Source organism: Xiphophorus hellerii, chromosome 2 (assembly GCF_003331165.1).
Source record: "Xiphophorus hellerii strain 12219 chromosome 2, Xiphophorus_hellerii-4.1, whole genome shotgun sequence".
NCBI lineage: Eukaryota > Metazoa > Chordata > Actinopteri > Cyprinodontiformes > Poeciliidae > Xiphophorus > Xiphophorus hellerii.
This window is the reverse complement of record NC_045673.1, coordinates 30,905,564-30,932,794: the sequence shown is the minus strand read 5'-3', so window position 1 is coordinate 30,932,794 and position 27,231 is coordinate 30,905,564. Positions and strand designations below refer to the sequence as shown.

Below are 27,231 nucleotides of genomic sequence, written 5' to 3'. Positions count from 1 at the left end.
TATGCTGTAAAAGTAGATTCTTCACTCAATCTGCACTTTAAATTCCCAAATACTTGTTTCAATGGAAAATAGTCTATGGTCATTGTTATCCTTCACTGTAGTTTGAATTGACTTTTTAACATTTATTTTTAAATTTGTTAAAATTGTCACTTTGTCATGACAGCATAGTATGAGACAGATAATATGTAAAACAAAAAGAATTAGTTGAAAAATAATTTTAAGAAAGAGTTGAAAAACTTGAACTTTGATCGGGTATAGGTTTTCGTATCTGTTCCATAAATATTAAGAGGTTTTAACTTTTCTTGATAGATTTCAGACCACTGAGCTCACGGAGGTCAGGGGTCTTTGTCTCCAGCGGGCCCCCAGACATAGTGGAAGAAAATTATTCTGCTTTCTTCAGGACTTCTGTAGGTGTTGCAGCTATTTTCTTTTCTTTTTTTTAATTGATTTTAGATTGATTTTCAAAATGATAGTAACTATTACTGTTAACTATTTTTGCCTATTGATAAATAGATTTTGGCCAAACTGTTTGATTGTTATTAGCATAAGAAAAAAACTAAGCTGTTTTAAGAAAGAAATAAGAAGTTATAACGCACAAGTCACTTTGCCTAAGCAGCAACTGTAAAATGGCTTATGTTTTGTTGCTTTTTGTTTGTTTTACTTTTGTCTGTTAGGATCCAGCTGTTGCCAAACTGCTGTGAGGATCCTATGGAATTGATGAATAAAATCCTCAGCTGACTGAACCCAGGATCATTTTAGAAAAAACAATTTATCTGACATTGTAAAGCAAGATGTGTTAAGAGCAGAACTTAAAGATTCAATATGGAGGAATGCTGTAGAAGTAAACATATTTATGCTGACACCTTGTGTAGAAATGAAGAATGTGTGGAAAGCAGGGCCCCAGAACCGAGTCTTATTCATAGGAAAGACAAATATGTTACATACTTCAAGAAAACGCCACTAAACTAAATCACAAAATACGTACTGAGTGTGTTTTAAATGCATTTCAGGTCGATATGAGAGAGCTGCATTACTGACTCCAAGTCCACTGATCCAGTCACTCCGGCTCCACTCGTTTCTCTGATCCACTGTTCCGGGGTTTGGTTGCGTTGTCGCCAACAGCCATTTAGCTCCGTAGTGCTACTGGTGTGTTCCTGTCTACATTGACTGTTAACTAGGATACCTGGACCTGGAATCGCTGGATTATCCCATTTGGTCATGGAATTGTTGCTGTTTGTTTTGTTTCCGTTCAGTCCGCAGCGCTGACTGTTGGCTGTGACTGTTCCCTGGTGTTTTGAAGCGTTCTCCGGGATATGACTGTGATGGCTGCTGTCCATTGAACTGGGAGCACGTTGACTCCTCAGTTAAACATTGGGGCAACTTGTCTTGATTATCATTTCTGGAAGTAAATCAACCTGTGAAGTGTACATGAATATTTACTGGCAAGGGATCCTTAACTTGGTAAGTGGTAATGTTAGACTGCGCTGTCTCTGTTAGAGGAACTTTAGTTTTGTCCTTTAGAGAATGCTAGGCTGGTATCCCCGGAGTTAGCTCAGCAGGCTAGCTGCTGTCTTTGTCTGGAGACCTGGAAGCTAAGGGACAGGATTCCGTCATCGGACACGTTTTCCTGTGACCCGCTTGTTTCTTTTGACCCTACATTCATCTTTAACTCCAACTCAATTATTCATTAATCGCTGAGGGTATTTAGTTGGACATGTAACTTGTGTTGTTGTTGTTTGATTGAGAAAGTAGTCTTGGCATCAGTAAGCTCGAGTTGCAGGTATTTTAAAGTTTTCAGGTTGTTGTATTTATCAAGCTTCCAATGTGTCATGTTAGTTTGCTTTAGAGGGTCTTTATCTAAAGTATGACTGCTCTTTAATTGGTCTAAGGAATACAAAGTCTAAAACAGCTTACACTGTACAATCATTTGTCTGCAAATGATATTTATTGCTTTGGTTCTTTGATCATACACAACAAACAACAATTTACATTAACGCGAATATTACCCGTGTCTGCAACATTGAACTCATGGGATCACATGTAGTTTGACATCTTGAAAGAATGATTTATAACTCATGGGATCACATGTAGTTTGACATCTTGAAAGAATGATTTATCTACCAGGCGCAGGGTATTTGTGTCAAACCTGACGGTCGTTACGGAAATTCTGCCACTCTATCTGAATAAGCTGCGTCCGATAATGGATGCCGTTAGCCCTGTAGTGGGCCATGATGGGCCTCATATTAGCTGCAGAAATTCTGACGAACACGTTCGCATGACTCCGTACAAACAGTCGATCTTAGTTGTTTATGCGTGACTGACGCTAACGTTGTTGTAATAAATCCGCTATGATGTCACGTTTCAAAGCTCGTTAGCTTTGTGGTAATATGCGGTAAAGATGTGGGGCCGACGCGTCAGCTGCAGCTACTTAGCTGCACCAGGCTAACGGGAACTAGGCTGCTTTTCTCAGCGCTACGTGATGACAATGTTTCATTTACATTACCCCTAATTTCCAAAGTTTCGATACATCAGTAATATGAGTTCAGTTCGCAGAGGAAGTAATATTCCACTATTCAAAGATTGCCACTGTTGTGAATGACATAATATTCATGCCACAGACATTCTACCTCTGACTTTAATAATGCTGTGATTGCACATTACCACGATATTAATATCTCTCTCTCTCTGTCTCTAGTAGTTAGAATAATTGTCACTTATTAGTCGGACCTTGTGCAGACAAATAAAATATCAAATAGCTGAACTATCAAACTAATCAAATTTTATTAAATGATTATGTCTGACCAAAACTTCAGCACTAATCTTCAACTGTGTTTTTCGTTTATAGCACATAAATAAATATATTTTTGACCGTTTTTGCAGAAATTTTACTAGAAATTTACAGTTATGAATTAGTGCAAAGAAATGTGGGGATCCATTGATTTTACTTGAAACAGGAGAAACTAAGAAAAGAAGAACCTGATGAGGAAAACTCAAGTGACCCCTTCACAAGGGCCACAACAATTTGACATGACCCCACACATCCTAGGAGCCACCTCCTCATCCTCTTCTTCCTCTTCACCCCATCAGGCAGTCAGAATGCTGAGCACCCACACACAGGCCGTGAACACACTGCACTCACAGCACAGAGGATGGCAAAGAATCAAATGGCACCCAGAAATGTTTTACATCAGTCCATTAGTAATGACCATCTTGACTCTTACTATTTTAAATGGGTTTTTTTTCTTTTCAAATTCAATTACTATTGAAGTTGAACATTTAAAAACTATTTTAAATGTTCAACTTGATTTAACTTCTGTGTCTATTTCTGTTTCTTGTGTACAGTGTTCACATATTCTTATTATATTCAGACTGCTAATTAGTCACTCCGATCAGTTATGTTGTACATTGAACAATGATAATAAAGGTCCATATATTGTTATGCTCTGGTTTTAGGCCTTTTTCTCACTGAGACATTAATGTAATATTTGATCAAATTGACGTCTTGTCAGGTACATCTTTTGTGACATTTATATAAAAATATCAACCATTCAGAAGAAAAACCTTTAAAGGCAACTATCCTTATGCCGCCTCATAATAGAGTGGCTGTCTGAAGCCAAACAGATCATATTAAACACAAAGAGAGACGATCCCAGAATTATTTTGTAACTGCTTTCTGCTTGTTCCAGGTGAAAAGGGGCTTTTTGAAGCATGCGGACGATGCGGTCATTAATTCTGATCTGAGGATGAACAGCAGACTGGAGCTTTCCAAGGAGGCGCTCATCTGAGGTCTGAGATGGGTCAGCCCCAGTCTCTTCAGGTCAAGGTATCAGTTCCCTGAGTGTTTATGAACCTGATGAGACTGAAACAAGTCAAGATGTTTTTACATGACTCCTCCTGGTTTCTGAGAAATTATCTTTATCAAAGCATTCTGGAAAAGGTTTTATTTGCCTTGTATAACACGGTAAATAGTTGCTGCTAGTAATAACAATGAAGAACAAATTTACTAAACTCAAAACTGATCTCAGAATAACTTCCCACGCAAACTAACCCAGGGTGGGTGAGAGTTTTTAGTTAACTCATAATTGAGTTATGATCTTTAAGGTTATGATGCATTATAAATCTGACTCTTCATGCTCCCCTGATGCCCCCTATCCACTAACGCTGCCCAGCGCCTCACCCCCAACACCTTTTAATTAAATGAAATAGACTAAATAACTCAGACAATAAAATGAAATTAGAATACATAAACATTCTGTGCTATCTGAAAATGATGCTTATCAACCAGCTGACACAAGAAAGTAATGAGTCTGAGATTTCTCACGCCATGTCTAACTAAAACTGAATCCTCCTTACGATCCTCCATGAATAACTGCACCGCTGACAGGATTGTCAAAACAAAATCCATGGAGGTGCTTCACCAGGAGTGGACTTGAAATATTTCACCCTGCCTGATGGGTGCAGGGTTTACCCCAGTGTATACCCCAGCCTTTACTTGCGGTGCCGATATATCGTGCTGCTCTATTCATGCGTTTTTGTCCTGGCTAAGTGGTGTAAAAAAAAACTGCTAAAAGGTGCATTGTGTATAAGCGGATTTTATCTTTACCAGGGCTGAAATATTAAAAAGTTTTTCTTTTCTGTGAAAACTGCCAAACTATAAAGTATCCAGGGGAGACTGTATATTAATACTCAGAGGAAACTTTCCTTCCATTCGTCACCTTATAATATTCTAGTCTGTGGGTGAGAAATGCTGAATTAATCTCTAGTTGATCACGTTAAATGCCAACCTTCAATCTGTGATTTTTGTTCTTTTACAGGAGGCGATGTGGGAAACGGTGTGGAGGAGACACAGGCTGCAGCCTTGAGCAGGTGCACTGCTGTAGGGAGGAGCACGGTCCCCCACCCCCTGCGGCCCTCTGTGGCCCTCTGGGACGCTTGAACTAAGATGTCCCTCAGCAGCAGCCCTGCAGGTGGGAAAGGTGTGGACTCCAATGCGGTGGACACTTACGACAGTGGTGACGAGTGGGATATTGGTGTTGGGAATCTGATCATTGACCTGGATGCTGATTTAGAAAAGGACAAGTTAGAGATGTCAAGCAGTAAGGAAGGAGGGGGCATGGCTGCCCCTCCAGGTGCTGTAGCTGCTTTACCTGACAACATAAAGTTTGTCAGTCCTGTTGCTGCCATGCAGAGCAAAGATGGCAAGTCCAAATCGAAGCGCAGTAAAAACTCCAAAGAAAGTGGAAAGACTACAGATGGAACTAAGAAGGAGGCCCAAAGCAGGGCCCAGGGAGACATGGCACCCCAGAACACTAACTCTACCCTAACTAAGGGGACTGATAAGTCTGGTAAAGCCTCTCGTATTCCCCCTGCTATAAAAAAGGACAAAGATGTGGCATGCGGAAAAACTAAAAAGGAGAAAATAGAAGCTGTAGCGACAAGAATGGTCAACACTGAGAAGGAGTCTGGTGTTGCTGTTCTGCCTCTTGGAGCCCCTCGTAACAGCTCCTTCGAGAATCAACAAAACCCAGAGTTAAACCCTGTCGACCAGTTTGGGAACCTGGCATTGGACCCTGCAGGGATTGGCCAGGCTGTCGCCATGATGACAGAGCAGGAGGAGGTAGATGACGCAGACTGCCGAAATCTGAAGAAAGTTGTCAGTAATGAGAAGGTAATGCAACATTCTGTTTCTTCCTATGGAACTGTTGTAATATTGTCAAATAAACATGAAGTGGTTTCTGGTATCTAAATTGCTTACATTTTGTTTGGGGAGCAAAATGTTAATAGAGAGCAGATCTGAATTTGCTCAATATTAACATAGTCTGCCTGTCAGGTTATTGCCCTGTTTCTCTGAGCTATTGCAACAGAAAACACCAACCTAAGCAATAAATTGGTTGTGTTACTGGGAGCCAAAGCCAGCATGCTGCTTCTCCATGTTTGGTTCTGGTTCTGGCATGCAAAGCAGAACCAGAAGACCTCAGAGGTCCGGAAGGTTGATACAACAAAAGCAGATCTTTAATATTTTGTGGTGCCAAGCGGTTCAGTGATTTATAAACTAACCACAGTATTTTAAAGTATATTTTCTCAACTTCAGTGGAAAGACGTTAGTACTGTGGTGATTTTTTTTTTATATCTTCTGCTTTACAATAGATTTATGGTGTCCCATCCGATATTAATATCGGAAATTTGTCCGATATTAGGCAAAAAACGAGTTTTGGATTACATCGGTCTACATCTAAAATCTCAGGTAGGCATGCTGATAGAAGCACATTGCTCCAGCAATTAGTCTTCCCCATCATTTAGTCTGCTCCAGCATTTCTTATGTCCTATATGCAAACCCATTAGCTAATGATAAATGTGTCAGTTGTTGTCACACCTATTGATGTTGACTATTGTTCTCCGTTTGAATATCACTTTTCACAATTTTAACATTTCATACTACAAAATAAGTAATAATGATTTGTGCTGATATTGTATTGGGTCGATATTGGTATCGGCCAATACTCAAAGGTGCAATATCGATATTGTATCAGAAGTGAAAAAGTTGCATGGAGACTCTTGTAGAATTTCAGCTTGTGAAATCAGTTTTTCCCTTCAAATTATGCTGCAGTTTTTATATTTAATCTAAAACGTGTCCTCATCTTTAGAGGGGAGACTCTTAAAATGTATAATTGAATTAATTGCAGCCATATATCAACATAAGTAACATTTTCAGTTCAAAACTGCTTTTTGCTGCTAAATTATTGAATAAATATATATATGAGCTCAAAATCAAATATATTGTTTTTAATCTGTTATTTAGGTTCTTAAACTGTCAGATTGGTGCAAAGTTCTATTATGCATCTTCAGCTTTCCAGTGTTCCAGCAACGCCTGAACATTCCTACATCTTCTTTAGAAATGTGACTGTTGACACTGATGTTAGTGTTGGGACATCTGTGCTTCTCCTACATGTTTAGCATTGAGATGCTATTTTAGGCTAAAATAGCTTCTCTGATAAGCTAACTCCTTTTAGCACAACTTGAACAGAACAGCAGTGTTTCCAGTGTTTTATCAGATAGTTTTTGAAGTAAAAATGAACCCTTTTATACCCTCCTTTGTTTAAAACAAAAAACAAATGTCTTGGTTCCACAGACATTTTACATTATATTCCATTGGAACAGGACAGAAGCAGTGCATCTGCATTTGTTGGTAGCTAAAAAATGACATGGGCTGTAGAGGAATAAGATGGGACTTCTGGTGTATTATTTCTGCTCTACTTTGTTCAGCAGTAATCAACTTAGTGATGTGTGTATAAATATTTATTTATTTTTTTTTTTAAAGTCTGGTTGCATATCTGCTGAACACGGGGGATGACAGGGTTTCTTGGCCTGAAACCTAACGGCTTGTGAATGTGACTGACAGCAGGGCTTCTCTGTCCGCTTCTTCCTACAGATGGAATCTCCCTTTTCCACCTGTGCTCCTCCTCCTCTTCACCTCCTCGGTCCTCCTGCTAACAGGAGCGACATCTCGTCCCCTTGTGAGCAAATCATGGTTCGCACGCGCTCCGTTGCAGTGAACACAGCAGAAGCAGCTCTGGCCACTGAGCCGGAATGTCTGGGACCCTGTGAGCCTGGCACAAGCGTCAACCTGGAAGGAATTGTGTGGCAGGAGACCGAAGATGGTGAGCAACCTAACACGAATAAAACAAATGACTCTGTCAATGGCTGTCTTTACAGCGAGTAATCATGTGGAGTTATTACATTAAATAACACAAAATTAAGAGCACCACCATTGTTTGGTGTAGAAGTGCATCACCCAACAGCACTTACACTGATGCACCTTTTTAAGAATGAAAATCAGATACAGGGTAGAAGGGTAGATCATTGGATACGTAACTGTGGATAATATTGTAATTCCTGGATTTTCAGTTGGATTCACAACTACTCCTTCTATGATAGATGTTTCAGCAGAGTTTAGATTGCGTTCTTTTAAAGAAATTAGAACAGGAAGATCAGATCTACAAGAAAACCAGAATTTGGTGGGTCTCTAGTTTCTAGTATAATACTTACTCTACATAATAATTGTACTGTGAATATTTAAAGATGGCACTCTAATTGTAAAGATATTACTGCAGTCGTATAACATTAATGCATAGTTTCTGCAGATTGAAAATAGGAAGCCAAGCAAATATTAAAAGATTTACAAGCCTTAATGTTGACCATGTTGGTAACTGAAAGAGGAAGACTATTTCATAGGACAATAAAGACACAAGTCATTGTTTGTTTTTTAATCCCCTGACTTAAGGTCGGTATTGAATCATCGCAGCCCAATTCTGTTTCATGTTTTTTATGTATTATTAGTTTTATTTAATTTGTTGACATTTGTCTCAGATGGACTTTCTTATCTTTGTTTTATTAATTGTCATGTTGAAGTTTGTGTGAATGAGCATGTCACAATAAACAATAAATCAATTAATCGCATGAGAAATTAAATCAAGCTCAATAATTTCTATTTGCATAATTTATTGTTTCTCTCTTCCCACCAAAAACTGGATGACAAAAGTTCTCAGTCTGGGGTTTTGGTTTCAATTAGCTAGGGCTGAAACGATTCCTCGAATGATTCGAGTGCCTCGATTATTAAAATTCCTCAAGGAAAATTTATCTGCCTCTAAGCTTCGTTAAATTATGTTTTATTATGTAGCGCACTGTGTTCCGCCCGGATCATTATTTGTGGTGGGCAGCACTCTCACTTCGGCCTATGAGTTGTTGTGAAGTGCTAGTGGCATGATGTTGAATTGTTCGGTGTTTTGTCAGAGTTTGGGGCCAAATAAGCATTGCTGAATTGCGTGGCGCAGTGGTTGGACTACAACAGCATTTTTAACGGAACTGTGTCGTCACGGTTTTGGAGCGAACGGTAGGAGAGAGAGAGTGAAAGAGCAGTTAATTTCTGTTTTCAATTGCTTTATAAATTAATTGACATATTGTCAAAGGTATTTCATGTTGAAGTGGTCCTCTAAGTGGGGTGCTTCTCTCTGAGCAAGTATTGCCGTCTGAAGAAATGCACCGCTTCTGTGTCGTCCCAACCAAAAACAATCAATCAGAGCCAGGAGGAAGGTTTGGCGCTGTCAATCAACCTTATGTCCTTGCTGCTCTGTGTTAATTTCAGAGAAACCACTTACTGTTGCTGGGAAACTGTTTATTTGTCGTCAGTGGTGTCTATGCTTAGTAACCTGGGCATTCCTGACATGCTGTGCTAGCTGCATAGAAAGAGAGAGAGGGGAGGGGATGCAACATCACACAAAGGGGTGGAATGATAAGACCCGCCTCCTGGCTCTGATTGGTTGTGTTCTAGATAGCACTGGGAGAAGGCAGTGAAGCTTATTTGTCTCGTACCAAATTGTCACGACATAATGACAGTTTCAACAAATATGTAAAAAAAATAGTTTTTATGAAAGATAGAGACTTATGTAATTGTTATTTTTAAAAAACAAAAAGAACATTTTTGTTCTTTTTTTAAACACTTAAAACAAGTCATAGCTACTAGTCTTTAAACTGTCTGCATTGATTCCATTGTGATAGTGTAGTTACTGTGTTCTCCTTTCTGCAGGGATGCTAGTGGTTAATGTCACCTGGAGGAACAAGACATATGTTGGGACCCTTCTGGACTGCACAAGACACGACTGGGCCCCGCCGAGGTATGTAAACACATTCCAGTTACAGTTCACTGGTTAGCAGCTTACTGAATTAGGAGATGCATATTGCCTTCCGCGGTGATCTATTTAAAAAACTAACCGTTTCTGACTACCCAAATTTTCTAGGGGTAGGATCAATTTTGGGCTCATTAAGTTTTCATTTAATCAGAAAGTTTGTTTCTGAAAGTAAAGAAGGAATTTCCTAGTTTGCAAAATTAACATAGTGTACGTGCAGGGCTGCACAGTTGTGCTGTAGGTAGCACTGTTGCCTTGCAGCAAGAAGGTCCTGGGTTCGATTCAGGCCGGGGTTCTTTCTGCATGGAGTTTGCATGTTCTCCCTGTGCATGCATGGGTTCTCACTGGGTACTCCACAGTCCAAAAACATGACTGTCAGGTTAAAGGACTGGCAGGACAAACGCCTCTCGCCCGAAACGTTCGCTGGAGATAGGGACCCACACCCCTCCTGACCCCACTAGGGATAAGGGTGTACAGAAAATGGATGGATGGATGGACATGGTGTACACACATCCTTAAAACCGTCTTAAATTTACTAAAAAATGTAGGTTGGCCAAAAATACTCCGATCTCAGGTCTTAGATTTTGTTGTGGCAGGACAGTACTGTTTAATCTCATATCTTATATTTAGTTGTTTTTTGGGGTTTTTTTTGTTGGACTTTTGTCACACAAAAATTTGAATAACGCTCAGATGTCATTGTTATTTGAGTTGGTGAAACCTGAAGAAATCCTGATAACTACTTTTTACTATGACTTTACATTAAACTGCAACTGAGAGTGGTTTAGATGGGATCATAGACTGAACTTCATAAAGTAAAGAAAAGGTTGACCACACATGATGGAGAATGGAGTCTAAATGCTTTAACTGTTTGCCTACAGGTTTTGTGAGTCCCCCACCAGTGACATGGAGATGCGAAGTGGCCGTGGGCGGGGAAAAAGGATGCGTCCCAGCACCAACACGCCTTTGAATGACCACAGCAACTCATCAGACAGCAAAGGCAGTGGGAGCAAGACTCGTGGAGCTGCTGCAACCAGCAAAGGGCGACGGGGTGTGGTGGTGGGTTGTGGTGAAGATGCAAAGGCCAGCCCATCCTCTGCCAAGAGGAAAACTAAACCTGTGTCTGACATGGAACCTACCTCCAGCTCTGAGGACTCTAAAGCCTCAAAGCGCATGAGAACCAACTCTTCTGGTGTGGGGACCCTGGTCCCTGTTGGGAAAACAGAAGCCCTGGCCCCCCCACAACTGGAGCGGACTTGTCCTTCTCCTGTACTTATCGACTGCCCCCATCCCAACTGCAACAAGAAATACAAACACATTAACGGGCTGAAGTACCACCAGGCTCGTGCCCATAATGACCACGATGTACGACTGGACCAGGATGGGGACAGTGAATATGGGGATGACTCTGTACTCCAGCATGACCCAACTTCCTGTAATGGTGCTGCGTTCTCTCCTGCCCGCTCCAATACTCCCAAAGGACGAGGCTTCGATGTCCCTTCTCCCTCGTCAGGAAAGCAGACATTGAAGGGAAAAAAGAAGGCAGGGGACGGGGAGCCTGAGGCCACCGACGGCGGTGAGGAGGGGGGATGTTTAACCGATGAGGCCAGCAATGATGGAGTGGATGACAGAAAGGCCAGAAGAATGTCAGTAAACAGCAAACCTGATAAATCAAGTCAGAAAAGTGCGAAGATGGGCCGGCCTTTGCCCCTTGGTGTTGCATCATCATACTCTCCCCAGGCACCGTCTCCGGCATTGAGCTCAGTGGTACAGTCTGTACCCAGCAGCCCCCAGCTGAAAAACAGCCAAACTAAACCCTCTCCACTCTCTGACCCTTCCTGCAGCCCCACCCTCGGGAAAGACAAGAAAAAGAAAGACAAGAAGAAGAGGGACAGTTGGAAGGAGGAGGATAGTCCTGTAGCAATGAACAAGATAGGGCGGCTGGAGGAGGGAAAAAGTCCGTATTCCGAGACAACAGATAGTTTGCTTAATGGCTGCATGGAAGCTCACCAGAGCCGTTTGGCAAGCATCAAAGCTGAGGCTGACAAGGTCTACAGTTTTTCCGACAATGCTCCAAGTCCGTCCATCGGCGTTGCAAGCAGGATAGAGGCTGGCTTAGCAACACCATTGCACCAGAACCAGAACGGTGCTGACAATGTGTCTGTGAAGACCAGCAGCCCCGCTTACTCTGACATCTCTGATGCAGGCGAAGATGGAGAAGGGAAGGCAGAGGGCGTGAAGGTCAAACCAGATCCTGATCAGGGGCCACGCGAAGGTGCCAAGAAAACACTGTTCCCTTCTCAGGCTCCCAGTAAGGAGTCGCCATACTACCCCAACTATGACTCCTACTACTCTCCAAGCTACCCAAACCCCAGCCCAGGAGCAGTACCAGGAGCAACTGCTCATATGGAGGCAACACAGGTGAAGGTGAAGAAGGAGGAAGACTTGGAGGTGGTAGAGGAGGGCAAACTTAAGGTGGAGCCTCCGGAGGAGAGGAAGGCAGAACTGGGTCCTCAGCAGCCATCAGTCATCCAACCGCGGTCCAACATGTACTCCCAACCTCTGTATTACAACCAATACTATGTGGCCCCCTACTCCTATGCCTCTGATCCTGCCTACCATAATCACCTGCTGGCCTCTAACCCAGCTTACCGTCAGCAATATGAGGAGAGGCAGCGGCAATCTGACAAGAAGCTGGAAGGCAAAGACCGTGACTCCATTGGTAGAGATGAGTGGAAGCAGAAGACCTCAGGCCCCCCTTCAGTCTCTGGCGCCCCTGGCCTCACAGACCTGGGGTCTAAAGGATTGGTCACTCCGGCCAAATCTAAAGATCCTGCAGCAGCTTCAGAACAGGCCAAGTCGGTCATTATGGCTAAAGGAGAGGAGATGAAGCTCCCCAGCACCCAAGCTGAAGGGCTGAAGGTGAAACTTCATGAAACGAGTCACCATGGGAAAGAAGAGGCCAAACCAGGGATTGAACTAAGCAGACCAACAGGTGTGGACTCCACCATGTGGTACAGACAGGTAATGCATTTCTGCATGTTGTGTTCTGAGTTTTATAAGGTTTCAGGAAATACTGTACAAGTTAGGCTGCAGTGCTTGTTTATATAATGCAATGTAACAATTATATCATTTAATTTTAATAACTGCAGGTTTCCTTAATGCTGGGAGAAACTGTTTCATTCTAATTGTTTGGCAACTTTGAAGTTGACATTACTGATGGTTCCTCACTTGAGTATTAAGTTGATGTTATTTTTGAGAAAATTTCATATGTCAGAACAGGTCATGTCTTGAAGTCAATTTTAGATTCACATATAACATACCATTATAAATATTAATAGTTTAACTTTAGCAGTATTTTCAATTGAATTAATTGCAGTGTCTGTATTTAGTCGCATTTTGATCAAAACAATATGTCAGATCAACAGAACATTTTCAAATCGAAAAATGGTTTAAATAGAGTAGAATATGAGCTAAACAACAAATACATACATTATTATTGTTATTAATTTGTTATTTAGGTTCTTGAACCATCAGATTGCTGCAAAGTGCTATTCTAGCCATTCATGTTTCAAGGATTCCAGGAACTCCTGAACAAATCCTTTAGGAATGTGTCTGTTGATGCTGACATCAGCATTGGGACGTCTGTGCTGCTGCTTCAAGTTTAGCATTGAGATGCTACTTTAGGCTAGAATAGCTTCTCTGATAGGCTAATTTCTTTTAGCACAACATGACCAGAACAGCAATCTTTTCCAGCGTCCCATCTGATCGCTTTTTGAAGCAAAAATTAACCGAGAAGCAGCTTCATCATCCATCACTGTAATGTTTGCAGGTGGTGCCTGTGCATCAAATTTATAGATGGTGGCTGGAACCTATGTATAATTTTTTTTAAATCACACATTTTAAACATGTTTAAATCTTTGTCATTAATTAATTGAAATTAGCACATTGCGAAGCTCACTCAACAGTAGGTTCTGACCTTTGTGGGTGTGGCTAACCCTAACCCACAGTAACCATTTGGGGCACTTGTTGATCTTTCATCAGGTGAATACAAAGTATGGACTAAGAATAAAGTGAGACTTTGACATCACAACAAAGGTAGCATGATATTTTGCTGCCGTTCAGCAGTGTAGATTATACCTCCTTTAACCCAATACACCTACACCATATATAGTAATGGAGGCAAATTATGTTTGAAACACAAACTTCTATATCAATGTTCCACAAAAAGTGCTTAAATTCACAATTAAACCCACCTGAAACATGGTTTTCAAACTGCTGGCACACATGACAAGTAGAGAAAGTGACAGCAGCTCCATAAATGAGAATTAGCCCTCAGAGATAGCAGCTTTACAACTGTCAAAAAACAGTACTTTTCTCAGGTTTTCTTTTTGTTCCCAGGAGCCAGACTCTCGCCTGTGGCCCTACGTGTATCCCAGTAAATACTCAGAAGCTGCAAGGCAGCAAGAAGAAGAAAGGTGGAAAGATGAGAGGGAGCGAGAGAGGAAGGCCAAGGAGGACAGGCCGCGGGTAAAGGAGAGCCTTCAGAAGGATGAGGTGAAAGAAGGGGTGGAGGGCAGAACGCTGCTGCCCCCAGAGGAGCACCAAGGTGCAGGGAAAGAGGTCCGCGTCCCCCACATGCAGTTCGCCTCCCCGTTGGCCCAGCATCAGGGCTACATGTCCTACATGCAGGGACCTTATGGCTACAGCCAGGGCTATGATCCCAGCCACCCCGGCTACAGAGGCATGCCTGCAGTCATGATGCAGAACTATCCAGGTAATGTTGGTTAATGTTAGTTATCTGAATAACGGAGCGTCGTTTTGGTACCGTTTTTGTTTTTCACCCTCTAACTTGCTTCTGAAAAATATAATAAAAATAGAACACTAAATCAGTTCTTGCCAAAAGTGATTTTTTTTTCTGAGATAGCAACTTTTTTTTTTTGCCAAAATCGTTTTTGGCACAAAAATGACTTTGGCCATTATTTTATGAAGTTGATAAAATACTTGTTCTCCCTGCTGTAGTTGGAAAGTAGTCTCACACTGGCACTTTGCTTACTTTGTCCTCAGCTTCATACCTGCAGGCTGGTTACCCTTTTTCTTCGTATGGAGGGAAAGTGGCAGGAGGGGAGGACGGGGAGAAACCCTCCAGGTCAAGTCCAACTGTGAAACCGCCCAGCGAGGCCAAAGCTCTGGACCTGCTGCAGCAGCATGCTAGCCAATACAAAAGCAAATCGCCCTCCGTACAAGACAACAAAACGGCGCAGGAACGAGAACGAGACTGGGAACGGGACAGGGACCGTGAGAGAGAGGGCGCTCGGCCTCGGTCTTCTCCTTCACATCGCGTCATTCCTCCCCATCATCACCTGGGATACCCTCTGCTGTCAGGACAGTATGACCTGTCCTACGCTGCGGGTGAGATCCTCATGCTGCCACGCAGTACGAATGTGTCAAACATTTCACACAACAACCTGATAATCAAGTTTTGAATTTACTTCCTAATAGGGGAGATTATCTTGTCCTGATGCTTTGCAGACCTGCTTGCTCAAGACTTTTACACTTTAAAAATCTGTTGATAGGAACCATTATCTCTTTGAAAATCAAGGAAGTTAAAATATGTTCCAATCTCTCATCCACCCCTTAGTAAAACATAAATGGTTTCACCATATCCATCCAGGCATACATATGCTTATTCATAATTTTCAGCCATTGTTTACATCTAGATCTACCGTCTGACTTCTTCTGGTGCAGGATTATGATCCATGTCTCACATCAATGATGTAAAAGTCTGCAGTCTGAACGCTCATGTGACATTTTATCAGACACTTTGAGAACTATTGCATGCCTGTCAGAATTAGTTCCACATATGGAAGAGGCACAGATTGGATTTTATTTTGGAATTGGTCCATTTAGACTGCAAGGCAGATGTTCTACTTTTCAGCCATTTTTCCAGTATGATACAGACACTATTTGAACCTTGTAAATACTATAAGTACCCTGTGACATCAGGACAAACTGTGAGTACAGTTCCTGAAAGAATGAGAGGGTTAGGGTTAGATTTCTTCCCATTATAACTTCAGGGAAGACGTTAAAGGTCACCTCCACCTGAGATCATTTCGCTACATCACCAGACATTGATTCTCAGGTTGATCGGAGCCATTTGCAGGCATCTTCACCTTTCCTCAGTGACTGGCTCAGGAGTTTGATGCTGAACGTTTCTGGTATTTCCTTCCAGGCCTCTCCTCTTCAGCCATCGTTGCAAGTCAGCAAGCGTCGGCCCCATCCATGTACCCCCCTCCACGGAGGTGAAACTGGTGAGATCCAAACTGGCCTCCATAAGGTTCCTGATTTTATTCACACAGCAGCAGAAACACAGCTCTGTGGCAGTCTTCAGTAACAGATTCTTTCGCCTCACAAAGACAAATGAACGGAATCACAGAGTTTCTGAATGAATCCCTCTAAACTGCATGGCTCATTTTAGATTTTGTTTCGCATATTATAGTTGCATCCTTTAGACAGGAATTGGTTTTCTAAAGTGCAGAATTGCAGTTCTGCTTTTGTACCTCGTGATAATTTACTTTTTAAAAATTTTGCAGCGAATGCTATTTTTTTCTAATTTATATACATTTTCTTAAAATGGCATGCTACAAATGTCTTAGTTTTCAGTGGAATAATCTTTACTGACATTACTCCAGTCAACCTCTTTTTTTGATAATAACTGAACAACTCTTTGCAGGTTTTCTCTGGTATTTTGATTATTTATCCCTAAATCACTGCACTGGCTTCCTGTCTGTAAAATTATAAAATGTTAAATATTACTAGTCTTTTAGGCCCGGAATGGTGTTGTACTGAAATCCGTTTCAGAGTTGATGGTGGAGACTCGTCAGGTCATCACTCTGTTCAGTTACTGTAGCTCTAGAGCTACAGACCTGGACTACATTGTTGGTTCCCTCAGTTAATGGTCACTAAAATAACTTGAAACTGGCAGAAGTAATGATGAATAAAATTTTACTGAAAATGAACCAATGAAAAGTGGACATTGGTTTTGAATTGTGGCTCAACAGAAAAAACAAACTACTAAAACAGGCATGAGGAAAAATGCTGACACGTCTACAAAAGATGATTTTACAGACAGGAGGCCAGCGCAGTGCCACTGTGGGGTTTAAGCCATCATCAGAGGGGAACCAACAATTTAACTGCTAGAAAATCCAGATGAGCAATTCCGTATTTATTGCAATAAATACAAGACATAATAAAGTGGTGGTAAAATATTTTCAAAATCCATTTAATCTATTTTAACTACACGTTATGGGCTTTTTGTCACTGCAGTCAAAGGCTCACAAATGCAAATAATGCTCTTTAAAGAAACAGAAAAACTAAACCCATAGAAATGAAGCAGCTTAGACTTAGACTTGTACTTTATTGATCCTTTGGGAAGACTCCCTCAGGAAATTGAAGCTTACCTGCATTAAACAGATACAAGACACTAGTTACTGTGTAACTTTAATCAGCACACAGTAACTGTATTTAGTTTTTTAAACATATTCATTGCTACTCTCATGGAACCAACAGTGAAGAAAATGGTGAAAGTCTCATTCCTGAGAATATTTGTTTTTTGGGGTTTTGTAAAAACCATTATAGATTTTATTGTTGTAATGATGAATCAAAACTCTTTTGACAATCATAGAAATGACTAATGAAAACCTGAGATCCTCAGAAACCAATAACTCTTTGAAATGAGTCGTTTTGGTGTTTATTTCTTTTCATGCGGTTGTCTTGTTTTTTTTGCTAACTCTCTGCAGGTAGTTTTGATTGGCTGAACTCCGCCCATCCTAGTTATGTGACTGGATCACACGAAAGCATCTTTCTGTTGTGACATCACTTCATGTTCCACATCCAGCAGACTCCCTGCTGGACCGGACCAAAACAGTTCTGCTGGTTCTGGGCGGTTCAGCTGCCTCTACACTGTGGTTCTCAGACAGGGGGCGCTGTGGAGTTGCCAGGTGGAAACAGAGACGCTCTGATGGTGAAGCGTGACTGGAGGTGGTGTGATGGGCGGTCGGCGTCGTTCTGTCGTCTCACCGGTTCATGTTTTCCTCTCATCCTCATACATGTCAAAGTCCTCTCACTCCCCACTCAGAACGCCGTCATCACTTCTTCACCTGGATGCATCATTGAAAAAAAAGGACTCACTGAGGACATCCAGAGGCTGGCTGAGGAGACGTGTGTAAATGTAATGTAGTGTGTGCGGGTGTGTGCATGTGTGTGTGTAAATATTGTACAGAGGAATTATTTTAAAGAGTCTGTTGGATGATGTTAAATTTCTTACTCTTCTTTTTGTCTGTTAGCCTCTGTTTTTCTACTGTTGTTGATCTGATATTAAACCTGTAGCTGTTGGAAAGCTGCCTGACCTCGGCGTCATTTCTTCCACCAGAACGCTGGTACAGTAAGACGCCTTTCTAATGCCTGAATCTGCAACATAGCAGCGCTAGTCTGGACCTGCTGCACAGCAAATTACAACAGAAATGCTGGTGTGAGATGAAGGGAAACTGACCTGAGCAGTCAAATATGTTTGAATTTTTTCAGCCATATTTGACCAAAGTCTGGTCATGACTGTTTTTTTATTTTAATTTTAACTACAACATAATGAACATAAATGTGGTGGACTTAACTAGAACTATAACCAAACTAATTACAATCCTGACAAAAAAACCACAATTCAGATATTTCAGACTGGACTCCCATGAGAATTTGATGCGCTGTTGGCTGTAGTTGGTCTGAAGCATCCTCTTTTGTGTGATCCCTCTACTGGTCCAGTTGTTCATGTTCCACATCCAGCAGACTCCCTGCTGGACCGGACCAAAACAGTTCTGCTGGTTCTGGGCGGTTCAGCTGCCTCTACACTGTGGTTCTCAGACAGGGGGCGCTGTGGAGTTGCCAGGTGGAAACAGAGACGCTCTGATGGTGAAGCGTGACTGGAGGTGGTGTGATGGGCGGTCGGCTTGATGGGCGGTGTGATGGGCGGCAGGCTTTCAGTCAGGGACAAAGAACCCATCTGTGAGAACGCCTCATCTTCATAGTCTTCGTCTGTAGTTGTATTTTGTGTCCCCAGCTTCAATCTGGCTTCCTTAAAAATAAAGTTGCAGCTTTTTTTACCCCTGTGATTAACTGCCTTGTTTGAGTGTTTTTTAAACAAAATGTCTGCTACAGTCAAGACCAAAACAATCAACCCAGTGTGACTTTTGTCCAGCGAAGGCTCAGAATGTTTCAAATGTAAAGTTCATTCGTGCTACACGGACATCTTACTGGAATACCGTAGGATCAATTAGATGATAAAAGCTAAGACCAACAACAAACGATAGAGTAATTTAATATTAACACAAAGCTACGTAACTTTTTAAAGTTTGATAATACCTGCTATTCACTGCCTTGTTCCCATCATACTGCACTCATTGCAGCATGTTATGTATCAGAATAGTGTTCTAAAAACAAAAGTTCTGCAGCTTAGGCCAAGAAACTAAAACATTCTTGCCCACATGAATTCATTTGATCATATAAGTTATCCTTTTGAGTGACCAGGTCTTAAGTCACATTTTTAAACAATCCCTTGGTAAGTTAACTGTGTGGTTCTCACTTTGAGCTCACATCAAGTGGAATAAACATGTAGTACCTTAAAGACCAGCAGGGGGCGCCTGATTAACCACTAGTGGTCCCGGGACCACAGTTTGAGAAGGCAGGTGTAGATTGTTCTGTGAAGGTTAATTACAATCTGAGCAAAAACTCAGAGGCTGAATCCTTTTTTCCAACAGTGATGTATTTCAAAAACTGGTTTCTGCTAATTTGGCTTACAGCTGATGAAAATCAACATCTGTGCATGGTTGGTCACATAAGATCAAAGTCAGTGCAGTATCTACTGGGACAGTTTAGAGCACTTCATGCTTTTTCTGCTGACAAGCTTCATACGGTTGCTGATTTCGTTTTCCAGCTGGACTTGCTTGGAAATGGTAAATGGACTGGACTTAAGTCCAGAGGACCCAAAGCGCTTCACACTGCGTTCAGTCATTCACCCATTCACACAGCGAGGCAGTCCCACCGAGGCAAGGCTGGTGCATGTGCTTCCTTCGTGTCTTCTGTTATTTGTGGAAAGATAACATATCTGCAAAGTTCTGGACTTCTCACCCCTCTGCCATGTCTCAGTCTAGTGTGTGTTAAATTATTATTTAGAATATGTCAGTAAATACCTAGCCTGGTAAAAACCCAGCCCCTTGTGCTATACTTTGCTTCATATAGTGCTGAAAGAGAGAACATTTTTCCAGTGGAATTGCACAGCAAGGCAATGGCTAGTAAATACCTGAATTGCAGAAAAATGTGATCCTAAGAGTACAACAACTTTCAGCGAAAACAAAAGCCATGTTCGAAACAGGAGCGAAATATTGGTTCAATAGATTTCTTTTCATCTCAATTTACATCAAAGGTCACTGACAAAATGAAGGCTTGTTAACTGCGTCCCATTGGTTCATTGAAAGACATAATTTAGCTACAGCGTACACAGACACTAAACTGTACTGACCCCAGCAGAGAAAAAATAAATGCTTTAATACTGCAAAGGTTTTGCAATTTTAGCAAATATTCAATCCAAATCAAAAACAAAATTTGTCTCATTAACACAAGTAATGTGACAAATGCTCAATAGAATCCACAACAGTCTCCCTGACTATAACATACATAATTACAGCCTACAGTGTTGTCATGGTGTTAAGTCTAGAAGGAAGTGTGTCCTTTCACATCAACACGTAACGGACCAGTCCGCCCCCTCTGACCTCACGGAGACGCTGACAATGTCGCAGCATGTTCAGAATCCCCTGAAAGCGTTTGTCCACTTTCATCTGGGTGAATTCACGCATGTCCTCCTCCACGACAAAAAACTGTCCTGCAGGTACAGAAAAGAAAGAGGAAAACTAATCAGTGTCTTTGTATGGATGCGTCACAAGCTTTCCCAGATTCATCTGGAGAGTTTCCATGAAAACAACAAAGGAGAAACAATTCAGTCAATTTTATCAACTGAGGTAATGCATGCAGATTTTCTCATCCACAGCTGCTTAGGGGCGTATGGCCTGCAGCATACCTTTTGTATCTTTGGTTTCCTGGTCCTTGAAGAGCTGCTGCAACTTGCGTGAATGATTATTAAGAGCCTTCAGTGGCTGACAGAGGATCCTATACTTGGCTGCTACAGAAGTGTTAATGCCTTCCACCACAGCATTGAGCTGCTCATATGAAACACGTCCTTTCATGTAACTGAAAAACAAACATGCATATAGACAGTCATGCAAAAAAACAAACCCTAAAGAAACAGTTCTGGACAAATGAACTCAGAAGTACATTGTTGAACACACAAAATCAGCTCTGGGGACAAATGAGATTTTAACATGACGTATCATAAAATACAGATGGAAGTTGATCTAATCTCTTGCTAACACAAGAACCTCTGCTTCCTCAACTACAGTCTGCTCCATCCCTTCTTTTAGACAGTTTCACTGTTGTGTCTCCAGTCCAGTCAGCTGCCCAGATGAACACCGAGGTGTTCACTCTCTCCTCCAAGTACACAAGTTCTTGTCCTTTCTTATACACCAGATGACTATATTTCTGCTGATTATATTGTACTGCAAGTTTGCAAAGTGTGTACAGTGTAAAAAAGAGAGAGTGAGTAATTCCCATGTGGTGCTCCTGTGCTGCTGGCCACTTGGTTACACAAAAGACCCTACAGTTTCAGACTGTGGTCTGTTTGTCAGGTAGTCACTGATCCAGGTGATTCTTGAGGCCTCCACCTGTGTCTTCTGGAATTTCTGACAAAGTAAATTAGGCTGAATAGTGTTACATACACTATAAAGAACATGATATTCAAAGTGGTTTGACAAGATGACAGTTTGTTGAAGCAGATATATGATGCCATCTTCAACTCCATGTAGTTAGTTTGCATTAAACCAAGTATTGGAAGAAAGCCTTATTTATATAACTTTCCAAGTAATTTTTTTTTCATATTCATTTTGATAGAATACTACACCATAATTATATCATAAGATTTTGTCACGGAAAACTAGAATTTAAAAAACGACTTACTGAGGGATGCTCTCATATTCCTGTATAGTGATATAATCCAACTCTTTCACTAAGTTCCTGCTGATCTTCTTAGTCTTTTCGGCCTGGGCTTGCTGATCATCTGCTGGCTTGTTGTCCCTGCAAACCAAATATAATAATTCTCAGTTGTTCAAAGTCGCACAATAGATCCTTATGGTGTTTCTCCTGCCATTATTCAAGGTGGGCACCCCGTCCTGCCAACGAGGCTGCCACAGTTAAATCAGGGCTAATGCACACCCTTGAAAATTAACACTGCCGTCAGATATTAGTCCTACAGGCTTTGCAAGCTAAGCATTGTTCTTTTATCATAGGTTTTTTATTTACCAGTATAAGTGATGGCAAAGAGGGGTTAAAGAGTCTCTTTGGTGAAACAGTTAAAACTTTGTAGTTGGTGTAAGTATTGTTAATATTTGTCTTCCAATAATACATAATTACGTCAGATTACTTTCAAATTTCCTGTCAACTTTGAACATTTTTAACTCAAATAAACAGTAGGCCGCTAGATAGCTGCACTAGCGCCTCTACCACAGAGCATAGAGAGTTTTCTGGGGGAATCCTGAAACGTTGAATTAATGTAATGAAATACAGAATATTATGGTCAATTAAGAGTTGGTGTCCCCCGTCACGATGTTAAAGTAGGACAGTATCTATTTTTACTACTGATGATTACTGCATTGTTAAGGTTTCTAAAATATTGAAGCCCTCAATAATACACTGCTCAAAAAAATAAAGGGAACACTTAAACAACACAATATAACTCCAAGTAAATCAAACTTCTGTGAAATCAAACTGTCCACTTAGGAAGCAACACTGATTGACAATCAATTTCACCTGCTGTTGTGCAAATGGAATAGACAACAGGTGGAAATTATTGGCAATTAGCAAGACACACTCAATAAAGGAGTGGTTCTGCAGTTGGGACCACAGACCACTTCTCAGTACCTATGCTGTTTGGCTGATGTTTTGGTCAGTTTTGAATGTTGGTGGTGCTTTCACACTCGTGGTAGCATGAGACGGACTCCACAACCCACACAAGTGGCTCAGGTAGTGCAGCTCATCCAGGATGGCACATCAATGTGAGCTGTGGCAAGAAGGTTTGCTGTGTCTGTCAGTGTAGTGTCCAGAGGTTGGAGGCGCTACCAGGAGACAGGCCAGTACACCAGGAGACGTGGAGGAGGCCGTAGGAGGGCAACAACCCAGCAGCAGGACCGCTACCTCCGCCTTTGTGCAAGAAGGAACAGGAGGAGCACTGCCAGAGCCCTGCAAAATGACCTCCAGCAGGCCACAAATGTGCATGTGTCTGCACAAACGGTTAGAAACCGACTCCATGAGGATGGTATGAGGGCCCGACGTCCACAGATGGGGGTTGTGCTCACAGCCCAACACCGTGCAGGACGCTTGGCATTTGCCAGAGAACACCAGGATTGGCAAATTCGCCACTGGCGCCTTGTGCTCTTCACAGATGAAAGCAGGTTCACACTGAGCACATGTGACAGACGTGACAGAGTCTGGAGACGCCGTGGAGAGCGGTCTGCTGCCTGCAACATCCTTCAGCATGTCCGGTTTGGCAGTGGGTCAGTAATGGTGTGGGGTGGCATTTCTTTGGAGGGCCGCACAGCCCTCCATGTGCTCACCAGAGGTAGCCTGACTGCCATTAGGTACTGAGATGAGATCCTCAGACCCCTTGTGAGACCATATGCTGGTGCGGTTGGCCCTGGGTTCCTCCTAATGCAGGACAATGCTAGACCTCATGTGGCTGGAGTGTGTCAGCAGTTCCTGCAAGATGAAGGCATTCAAGCTATGGACTGGCCAGCCCGTTCCCCAGACCTGAATCCGATTGAGCACATCTGGGACATCATGTCTCACTCCATCCACCAACGTCACGTTGCACCACAGACTGTCCAGGAGTTGGCGGATGCTTTAGTCCAGGTCTGGGAGGAGATCCCTCAGGAGACCATCCGCCACCTCATCAGGAGCATGCCCAGGCGTTGTAGGGAGGTCATACAGGCACGTGGAGGCCACACACAATACTGAGCCTCATTTTGACTTGTTTTAAGGACATTACATTAAAGTTGGATCAGCGTGTAGTGTTATTTCACTTTAATTTTGTGTGTGGCTCCAAATCCAGGCCTCCATTGGTTAATAAATTTGATTTCCATTGATTTTTGTGTGATTTTGTTGTCAGCACATTCAACTTTGTACAGAACAAAGTATTCAATGAGAATATTTCTTTCATTCAGATCTAGGATGTGTTATTTGAGTGTTCCCTGTATTTTTTTGAGCAGTGTATAAAAAGGTTTTTTTTTTTAAAGAAAAAACATTTTCTAGATTGTAGATACATTTGCTTCTTTTTCTTATTGTCACAAAACAAATAACTAACTATACAGATAAATGGCAACAATGAAAATGATAAAATAACCCATACCCAATATATTAATGGCTCTTCATATAAACAAAACAAGAATTTCAACATCTTCTTACTTGACAGGACTTTTCCTTTTAGGAATGTGTGCGGGAAAGTTGTCCTTCATGTGCTGAACACTCTCCAGATCATTTTGAAATAACTTCTCAAGTTCCTGAAAGCATAAAAGCATATTTTTAATTACAACATAGCAGAGGCACAAAATGAAAAATTACTGACTTATTTCTGAAACTGTCCTGTGAATTCTGAATACCAAGCACTGCTCATTCATCAACCACAGCAACAAAAACTTCACCTTTAGCTGCTTTAGTTGCTCTTTCTGCTGATTGACACATTTTTCAAACTCCTCCAGAATTCTTCCTAGTCCCAATACTTCTTGTCCCAGTTTCTTTATCTTCTGCTGGGGCAAATCTAAATGTGGAGAAGAAAAAGCCCAGTCATAATTTCAAACATAGTTTTACATGGTTACTACTAACCAAAACACACTGTCCTACCAGCAGCAGACAAATCCAGCATGCACTGTAAGGATGAGAGTTTATTCTGAAAGTGTTGGCAGATTTCTTCCAGGTCAGCCATTGTCCTGGAACACAGACATTTTAAAATCATTCACAATGAAAATAAAGAACAAAGGAAAATGTACAGTGAACAAATGCCAGCACAAAAGCCCAAACTGTGAAACCTATTGAGAAACAGATTGCATGATAAGAGACATTTTTCTTCTAGTTAATGGTAACTGAGCAGCACTAGCAGTTCTTTGCCACTCAAAGCACTTTACACTACAAGACAGATCTGGCAATATTTAATTGGCCAATAACGAATCATTGCTTTCTGAACAACAAATTAAATATTCTTAAGAGGTAAAAATAAAGATATGGATACTTAAGATTTTAGGGAAGCGGAGTTTCCCCATCATAAAAGCCTTAGGTGAGTTAGGATGTAGTGGAGCTTGTAGAGGTCAAACATGCCTGAATGTTCACATCATCTGTATGACTATTGTGCTGGCCTGTCATAACTTTGGCAAAATATGATGCTTACATATGCTGAACATGTATAGATAGATATAAGAACCATCTGCTCTTTGGCCTTATGATCCTTTCATCCAGTAGTCTGAAAACTCACTACACAAAAACAGTTTTAATGGAATACTGAATTGTAATTTAATAACTGTGTATCAAGGTGTTATTTTTTTTAAATAAATGCACAAAATTCAACTAACATTGGTTTTAACCGAGGGCCTTTAAAAGAACCTGATCGCCTCCATGCCAACTTGCACTGATGTAGCAATTAATGCAAAAGGAGCCTCAACCAAACACTGAATGTATGTACTGTAGGTTGCTGTTCAGTATATGACCATACTTTCAACAACTTCACATTTTTGAAAGAGAAATACATTTTTAATAATCAGATGCACTGTTCAACTTTCCCGTGAAACCAAATTTAGGGCTTTCCATTAACTGTAATAATCAAAATCAATAGAAATAAACACTCCGGTTTTGTGTGGATTAAATTGACTTTTACTTTGAAAGATGAATTATCAAAATAAATTACCTTTTCGATTAAGAAGTACATACAATTACCGTAGATTATATCTGGCCTTCAGGCTTAACAGGTTTCCATTCAAACTCATTAATAACAAGATGCGAGGCGAACATGTGTGAAAAGGTCTTTTGCTAGTGATGATTTTGTGGCGTCTTCAGGAGCATTCTACCATCTTCTAAGGACCGTATAGTCTCACCGGAGAACTTTGCTTTAATTTCATTTGAACACCAGCTAGCTGAAAATTGAAAACAAAGAATGAACTCGACCTTTCAAGGAGAAATATATGTATTCATCTGCTCTAAACGGAACCTAAAGTAAGCAAATCTTCGGACATAAAACGATAAAGTTTATCTGTGTGTCGATAAACGTAAAAAGAATCCTAATAAAACCCATACTTACACAGACCACACACTTTTTTTCCAAATAAAATAGACATAAACAGCTATTTCCCGGTTTATTTGAAAGCTAGCTCAGGTGATACGTCAAATGTTAGCGCATGCGCTGTGGTACTGTTGCGTTCAAAGACTCTGGGTAAAATTATCACACCAGTAAAATTATATTACGAATGCTTATTTTTACAACAACACATAAAAAATGTTTCAGACGAGAAAGCAAAAATGTTTATTATTATTATTATTATTATTATTATTATTATTATTATTATTATTATTAAAGTTAAAAGTAATTTTATTTATATAGCACATTTTCAGCAACAAGGCAATCCAAAGTGCTTTACAGGATTTAAAGGAAATATAAACAAGATCTAATAATGTTGATCCAAAGTATATAAACTAGATACTATTGTACAGGCACGGTTGCAAGATAAGTATAAGTGTCCATCCTCTGGTCTAAGTCCTTTTCTGGACTGGAAGGATAGGAGACTAAAAAGAAGTAGCTAAAGGTAGTTTTTCTGGATTCTAAATTTGTTCTAATCCCTGTTCTGGGTTGTTAGATAAACATAAGTAAGTAAGTATCCTCTGGACTTCTGGGTTGCTAGATAAGTATATGTATTCTCTGGACTTTCTAAGTCTGCTCTAAATTTGTAAAAGTAATGTGTACTCCACAGTTTCTAAGTAATTAAAAAAAAAACAACTAAATATAACAAAAAAGCCCAAAAAACTAAATGTTCCTGTTCCGGAAGAATTTTTTTCTGGATTCTAAGTTTGCTCTAATTCTTTTTCTGGGTTAAAAGTAACAACAACAACAACAACAGAAATAATAATAATAATAATAATAATAATAATACTTTATTGAGCCCCCAAAGAGGGGGCATTTTGTTTGTTCCTGCATAGTACACAATAAAAATTAAAATAAATAAATAAATAAAGTAATAAAAATAAACACACAACAATAATAAATAACAATGTGCAGTTATAATCCTAAGGACACAGACATACTGCTCAGTACATTACTAAATATATAATCAACATTTAAAACGCACAGCTCTAGGACTATATA

At 40.8% G+C, this 27,231-nt stretch overlaps 2 protein-coding genes across 3 annotated transcripts; one reads left to right on the top strand and one right to left on the bottom strand.

Moving 5' to 3' along the window:
• The first annotated feature begins 1,091 nt into the window (after nucleotides 1–1,091).
• On the top strand, nucleotides 1,092–18,082 carry LOC116708897 (zinc finger protein 609-like). Its single transcript, XM_032547026.1, has 10 exons — nucleotides 1,092–1,461; nucleotides 3,687–3,823; nucleotides 4,815–5,668; nucleotides 7,430–7,658; nucleotides 9,584–9,671; nucleotides 10,562–12,704; nucleotides 14,082–14,457; nucleotides 14,748–15,092; nucleotides 15,913–15,991; nucleotides 17,480–18,082. Exons 3-9 carry the CDS (start codon nucleotides 4,943–4,945, stop codon nucleotides 15,984–15,986), a joined length of 3,981 nt encoding a protein of 1,326 aa, XP_032402917.1. The 5' UTR covers nucleotides 1,092–1,461; nucleotides 3,687–3,823; nucleotides 4,815–4,942; the 3' UTR covers nucleotides 15,987–15,991; nucleotides 17,480–18,082.
• A 1,390-nt stretch (nucleotides 18,083–19,472) lies between these two features.
• Nucleotides 19,473–26,268, bottom strand: ska1 (spindle and kinetochore associated complex subunit 1). 2 transcript variants are annotated; one of them, XM_032547046.1, is made up of 8 exons: nucleotides 26,173–26,259; nucleotides 25,783–26,008; nucleotides 24,729–24,814; nucleotides 24,530–24,645; nucleotides 24,294–24,388; nucleotides 21,795–21,911; nucleotides 20,803–20,972; nucleotides 19,473–20,607 (listed from the first exon to the last, which is right to left on the bottom strand). In XM_032547046.1, the coding sequence occupies exons 3-8, from the start codon at nucleotides 24,808–24,810 to the stop codon at nucleotides 20,459–20,461; spliced, it is 729 nt and encodes a 242-aa protein (XP_032402937.1). In that variant the 5' UTR covers nucleotides 24,811–24,814; nucleotides 25,783–26,008; nucleotides 26,173–26,259; the 3' UTR covers nucleotides 19,473–20,458. The 2 variants fall into 2 exon arrangements, with proteins under 2 accessions (XP_032402937.1, XP_032402929.1); XM_032547038.1 differs by lacking the exon at nucleotides 25,783–26,008 and having other exon boundaries at nucleotides 26,173–26,268.
• Between the last annotated feature and the right edge of the window lie 963 nt (nucleotides 26,269–27,231).

Coding starts and splice junctions, on each gene's coding strand:
- ska1 (XM_032547038.1), bottom strand. CDS start 24,810: ATGGCTGACCTGGAAGAAATCTGCCAACACTTTCAGAATAAACTCTCA. Junction 24,646..24,728: donor GCTGGATTTGTCTGCTGCTG/GTAGGACAGTGT, acceptor CTCCACATTTAG/ATTTGCCCCAGCAGAAGATA. Junction 24,389..24,529: donor AGCAACTAAAGCAGCTAAAG/GTGAAGTTTTTG, acceptor TTATGCTTTCAG/GAACTTGAGAAGTTATTTCA.
- LOC116708897 (XM_032547026.1), top strand. CDS start 4,943: ATGTCCCTCAGCAGCAGCCCTGCAGGTGGGAAAGGTGTGGACTCCAAT. Junction 7,659..9,583: donor GTGGCAGGAGACCGAAGATG/GTGAGCAACCTA, acceptor TCCTTTCTGCAG/GGATGCTAGTGGTTAATGTC. Junction 14,458..14,747: donor CATGATGCAGAACTATCCAG/GTAATGTTGGTT, acceptor CTTTGTCCTCAG/CTTCATACCTGCAGGCTGGT.